Below are 5,929 nucleotides of genomic sequence, written 5' to 3'. Positions count from 1 at the left end.
GATGATCCTCTCAAAACTACTGATCAGACCAGACGTCTTGGCTTAATTGTAAGTTTTCTTCCATTTCAACACTATACCTTGTTTGTAAAATTTTGCTGATCCAGTCTGAAAATCAACATTTCATGCATGAATGTGAAAAATAATTTCCTGAACCTTGTTGGTTTTCCTCCTCAACTGATGAGTTTTTTAGTTGGAATAAAGAAAAGGGAAAATTATCAGTTGTGGGATAAGTTGTGTTAAACTGATGAGAGCTTATAAGCTTATTATTAAATGTAAGCAAAAATGAAGATCTAAGAAGGACATGTCAACATTTGTGTGCCTCCTGATTACTTAATCTCTCTCTCTTTCGGTAAGGTTCATATTGGAAGGGGAGGGGGAACAAACGTTTTATGAATGCCATGCTTCATAGAAGAGATTAATAATAGGCTTCTGCAAAATTTAAAGAGCTTCGTTCATTTTATAATAAGAGCATTTCATTGCAATACATCTAAAGACTATAGATGCATTTAGACTAGGCTACCTACATTACATACACCCTTATATGCTAATTGTTTAAAATTCCACCAATTTTGGAGTTTGCAGTGTCTATAGGGGAAGTTATTATTAGGGATAAGTACGATTTTGGTCCCTCACGTTGAGGGTCAGAATCGAACCCGTCCCCGATGTATATTTTGATTTAAAATCGTCCTTAACGTGTTTTTTTCGTATTAAAATCGTCCTTTTTATTTTTTTGGACAAAAATACCCTCCCTTCCCCCTCCCCCCCCCATCAAAATATACATCGGGGACGGGTTCGATTCTGACCCTCAACGTGAGGGACCAAAACAATACTTATCCCTTATTATTATATCACAAAATCATTTTCTGCAAAATGAAAATAAAAAATAGAACTTACATGACTAAATAAGCAGATGTATTTATTTATTTGTTTTCTTTTTATAGTTTGTTTTTGTTTTGGATATTTCAATACCAAGGGACTTGACTGCTTCTGGTGCACTGCAGGTTTGTAGAGGAACTGCTGTCATGCTTGTGTCCCCAACTGATGGTACAGATGAGATTGCCAACCCCTTTATACAGCAAGATGGGGCCTAAGTTTCAAGTATTTTTACCTGTTATCTAAGTGCTAATCAATCCCTTCATGGCTTTGCTATGAAACCATTAATGCAGAGATTCTGAATAGCATTTTGTGTACTTCGTAATCTTGGATATATTCTTAGGCCTTTAATCGATATAATGTCACATGTGCACTTAGTTTGTTCTTGATTAAGTTAATTCCTCTGATTGGTAATGCATTTTTGCACAGAATGTGTTTTATTAACTTCTTGCGACTTCCCCTTCATGGAATATTATATGTTGATCTGGCCAAGTACATCATGTGCATTATGTTGACCTTGAGATTTGGTTACCATAATTATTTTATCACAACCACTGTCTGTTTAATGCTAAGTTCTTAGGTTTGCTTTAGAATTGTTTCTAATGGTATTATCAATTATGCTTAAAACTAGTGATTAGTGTTGTTTAGGACAAGCCTTTACAGGGTAAAGCTACTATTAAGTATTAACAATTGCTGGGGAACTGTTCTTAGTTCTTACATATATAGCCCTTTTTATTTATCTGTTTTTGTCCTTTTAAAATTTACCTATAAAAGGGTTATGATGAGAGGGAAAAAAAACTGTACTTGGTGATTAATATAAGTAGGGTTTTCTTAACGAGTATACTCTAAATCTACTTGTAAGGATTTTAATAAAGTAAGTTTTTAAACTTTTATTCTTATAAGTGACTTGGAAAGTTTAAAATTTATTTTGTTAGTAATTTTAACAAGTCTCTTTGGTGTATTTGTTAGGAATACTGTCAAAACTCAAAACTCAAAAAACTAAAAATAAAGTCATCAATCATCATAGAGAAAAGAAAGAGGAGGATGCTTATCCGAATTTCTCTTTGTTGTCAGGCCCAGTTGAATTTGATGAAAGAGACCATTTTCATTAATTTAAAAAAAAAAATAGTGATGGTGTATAGTACGTAAGCCGTTATTTAATAGGAATTCTTCCATCAGTTTTTTTCTTAAAATATATATTATCGAAGGATTGTGAAGCACTTTGCAAGAGAAAACGATGAAACGTTGAATTATAATCCGCCCCTGTGGGTACCCGCCCCACTCCTATAATTATTAAAATTCAATAAATAAAAGTAAATTTTAAAATTTATATAACCATCATCATATACATAACACAAATTAAAATAAAAATTTAAATATGATACAATATTATTAATCATTTTACTAATTATTTTACATATATTACACATATTATATATTAAAATTATATATATTATATATATACTGGGGCAGGTATTATATAAACCCGGCCCCCGCCCCGCCCCGATAAAAAAACCACTCCGGTACAGGGCGGATAATTACCCGTCTTGAGCGGGTAGAGACGGGGTGGATACTTGCGGATAGGGACATGGTAGCTATCTCTAGTAATATCTTATAATGGAATAGAGTTTAAAATAAGAAGAGTGCTATGGGTCACCAGATTTTGTAATTTATAGTCATTAATTAGCTATCATTAGTGTTTTTAATGGTGTAAAATTATATCTAATAGTGTAGGATTATTCATTTTTCTTTTACTCATTAAATACTGGCCAAATTTTAATAAAAGTGTTAGCCTTAAATTTTCTCTTAAAATAATATAAACTTGTTCTATTCTATTATTTCATAATATAAACTTAAAACAAAATTAATTAAATTTAACCTCGCAACAATAGAAACTCTCAAACTAGAAAGGTTCTATTGCACTATTTGTAATTAACTTGTTATTAGTGGAAGCAATATCTTTAGAAATAGAATGAACTAATGAAGGTCAACAATTTCCGGAATCACTTTGTGGCCAATTTTCAGTGTTAATGCTTCTAACTTGAAACTTCCAAGTTCCAAAGGTGGTAGCGTATCTACTATGGACTATAGTCCAATGTGAGAGTAAGAAAAAGGAGTAAAAGTAAACAGCAATAAACAGCAAGATTCAACAACAGCACAAAAGTTGAGTTGACATTCAGACACCCTATTTCAAACATGGACCGTTGATTGATCCATAATTGTTCTCATTTTTTCCACAAACAGACACAAAAACACACTTGAGTTGAGTTGACACGGTCAAATCCTCAAACACTTGACAATCACAGTTCAGACTTGAGAGTTTCACAACTCGGAATTACTCAACCACCCCCGTTCCTGTTTCTTGTTTCTCCAAGCATAAAAACAACCTTACTTAACATTCACTAATCACTCTTTCACCACAACACCGCCAACTTCTCTCCTTCCTCGAACCTTCATCTGGATCCTCCGTAATCAGTACCTGATACCCATTTGCACCTAAACCCCAAAGCTAACACCTTTTCTTTGCATTAAAATCATTGCCAACCCACTAGGAACTGTTGCCTAATTGCACCCTAGCTTAACCAACAACTCGTCTTCCCTTTTTCTTTTATTTATTTTTTTATTGGTTCTGGTCTCTGGGTTTTCTTGTTTTATTGGAAAGTTTGGATTTTGATTTGCGGGGATGGCGGTGGAAGAGGAAGGTGCACAGTTTCAGATGAGGGCCTTGGAGTGTCTTGGTAAAGGTTTCGACTTGGCGAGCGATTTTCGGTTGAAGTTTGCAAAGGGAGTTGGAGGCGGTGGGAAGAGGTTGGTGGTGCTTGATGAAATGCACAAGAGGGATATTTTGATCCCTGCAGCTGGTGGAGCCTCCATCACCATTAGAGGGGTCTCTGAGGACATTCGTTGTGATAAAGGGGATAGAATAAGGTTCAAATCCGATGTGCTTGAGTTCAACCAGGTCCTCCTTTTTCTCTATATCTTCTTCTCTGTTACGTTTGTAAGATGCCAATCAGTTAGAAAGCTTTGTTATATCACTATGTTTGGGTTTTAAGATCTCTATCTGAATCTTTTTTAAACTTGCAGATGTCTGAGTTGTTAAATCAGAAATCGGCAGTGCAAGGGAAAATACCTTCTGGCTATTTCAATGCTCTTTTTGATTTGAGTGGTGACTGGTTGAGGGATGCTGCTGACATCAAGTATCTTGCTTTTGATGGTTATTTCATTTCGCTCTACTATTTACATCTAACAGCTTCTCCACTTGTGCTGCAAGAGGAAGTTAAGAAGTCTGTTCCTGCTCAATGGGACCCGGCGGCATTGTCTAGGTAAACACCACGCCCCTACTATGTTTAGTAAGTAGAGTGGTGAATTCACTAAATTGATCTTTGTATTCCTGGTGTAAATATTGTGTGTCTTGAATTCAATTCGTTGTTGGTTGTTATACATTCATCATTTTGGCGATCCTATGAAATTTAGACCGGTTGTTGTCTTGTTGATGAGCCGAACAGAGTAATGAAAGAGTTTCGACATTGATAGCACCCATTTCAGTTGATGTGGAGTGATCTTGACAGTTTGATATGGTGTTTAAGTTTGGGTTTCTATGTTGATTCGTATGTGATGCTGATGAATTTTGTTAGGCAGGTTCATTCAGACATATGGTACACACATAGTAGTAGGTATGGCTGTTGGTGGTCAAGATGTAATCTGTGTCAAACAGAAGCATTCTTCAAAGATTTCTCCTGGTGATCTCAGAAGACATTTAGAAGATCTTGGAGATTTTCTGTTTTCAGATGTAAGGAGTCCTTCTTTACTACAGAGGCAGACAGCCGATGGCAAACAGAAGGTATTTTGCTTTATCATCTACAAATTTACCAGTTTCACTGGTTTGTTACTTTACAAGTCAATGCAATCTTTCTATTCATGCAGGTCCCTGAGGTCTTTAATCGTGTGATGCAATCAAACACAATGCAGTTCACTACTATTTCAGAAACATCAAGCAAAGATGTAAGCCTCAAATTGGATATGTTTACATTTGAAGTTTAAAGAGGGGAAAAGAGGAAAAAGAACTAGGATGTGACTATATATTGCTTTATGTTGGAACAGGGCCTCACTATTATTTGCTCCAAAAGAGGAGGAGATATGTTCAAGAACAGTCACTCAAATTGGCTCCAGACAGTGCCTTCTAATCCTGAAGCAATCCTCTTCAAATTCGTTCCTATTTCATCACTTCTAACTGGGATTCCTGGAAGTGGCTATCTTAGCCATGCAATCAACTTGTATTTACGTTGTAAGTTCTTCTTATATCGAACAGTGATACACATAAATCTGTTGTCTTTTACTCATTTCGGTTGATTAACCATGATATAGATGAGCTCCAACAGAAAAACTAGGGAAGAGTGCAGTTTACACCTTTATCTTGACTCAATGTGCCTTGTAGCCCCTTAAAAATGTACAAACGTGTGCAAAATGGCTATCGTCACTGATTTCTATCCAAAATCTGTCAGAAATTGCGACCATAAAATCCTGACCAAAGGCATAACATGACTGATTCCATTGAAATTTCTATAGACATCTGTCAAGAGGAACATTTCACTCTTTTAATAAGTTTATGGACTATCTTGCACGTTTTTTTAAGTTATGCACTAAACTACACATTGTGCACATTTGAATGATGTAAATTAGACATGAGTAAGTTACCTTCATCATATTTGCTTTCCGAAACATGAAGTTGCAAAGCCATCATTTCTTGCATAGTGCTATTTTTTTCCTCTCAACATTACTGAACACTAAATGACTAAACGGATTCACTTGTTCTCTACAGACAAGCCTCCTCTTGAAGATATACAATATTTCTTAGAGTTTCAAATTCCCAAGCAATGGGCGCCAATGTTTTGTGAGCTGCCTCTCAGGCATCAGCGGACGAAGACGTCATCCTGTTCCCTGCAATTTAGTTTCATGGGACCAAAGCTCCATATCAGCTCTACACAGGTACAAAATATTATTGCTTGTGCTGGACTTCACTCTTACTTTGCTCTGAAAATAAATAAATATGGGTTTT

General features: G+C 35.6%; 2 protein-coding genes and 1 long non-coding RNA gene across 3 annotated transcripts in view; all 3 read left to right on the top strand.

Annotated features, from left to right (window-relative positions):
* On the top strand, positions 1-1,407 carry LOC110262508. The gene is made up of 2 exons (XR_002360070.1): positions 1-48; positions 1,002-1,407. It is a non-coding gene; the product is annotated as an uncharacterized LOC110262508 (long non-coding RNA).
* Positions 1-5,929, top strand: part of LOC107631976 — a 16,729-nt gene that overhangs the window by 6,164 nt on the left and 4,636 nt on the right. The window lies entirely within an intron of this gene.
* The window catches only part of LOC107631974 (MACPF domain-containing protein At1g14780), a 4,343-nt gene continuing 1,577 nt past the window's right edge, over positions 3,164-5,929 (top strand). The window contains exons 1-6 of the mRNA XM_016335579.2: positions 3,164-3,832; positions 3,958-4,196; positions 4,513-4,714; positions 4,798-4,875; positions 4,975-5,158; positions 5,693-5,859. Of these exons, the coding sequence (XP_016191065.1) occupies positions 3,557-3,832; positions 3,958-4,196; positions 4,513-4,714; positions 4,798-4,875; positions 4,975-5,158; positions 5,693-5,859 (1,146 nt within the window). The 5' untranslated portion in view covers positions 3,164-3,556. The remainder of the gene's footprint in view (positions 3,833-3,957; positions 4,197-4,512; positions 4,715-4,797; positions 4,876-4,974; positions 5,159-5,692; positions 5,860-5,929) is intronic.

This window comes from Arachis ipaensis, chromosome B03 (assembly GCF_000816755.2).
Source record: "Arachis ipaensis cultivar K30076 chromosome B03, Araip1.1, whole genome shotgun sequence".
NCBI lineage: Eukaryota > Viridiplantae > Streptophyta > Magnoliopsida > Fabales > Fabaceae > Arachis > Arachis ipaensis.
The sequence above is the reverse complement of the archived record's forward strand: the minus strand, read 5'-3'. Positions and strand labels throughout refer to the sequence as shown.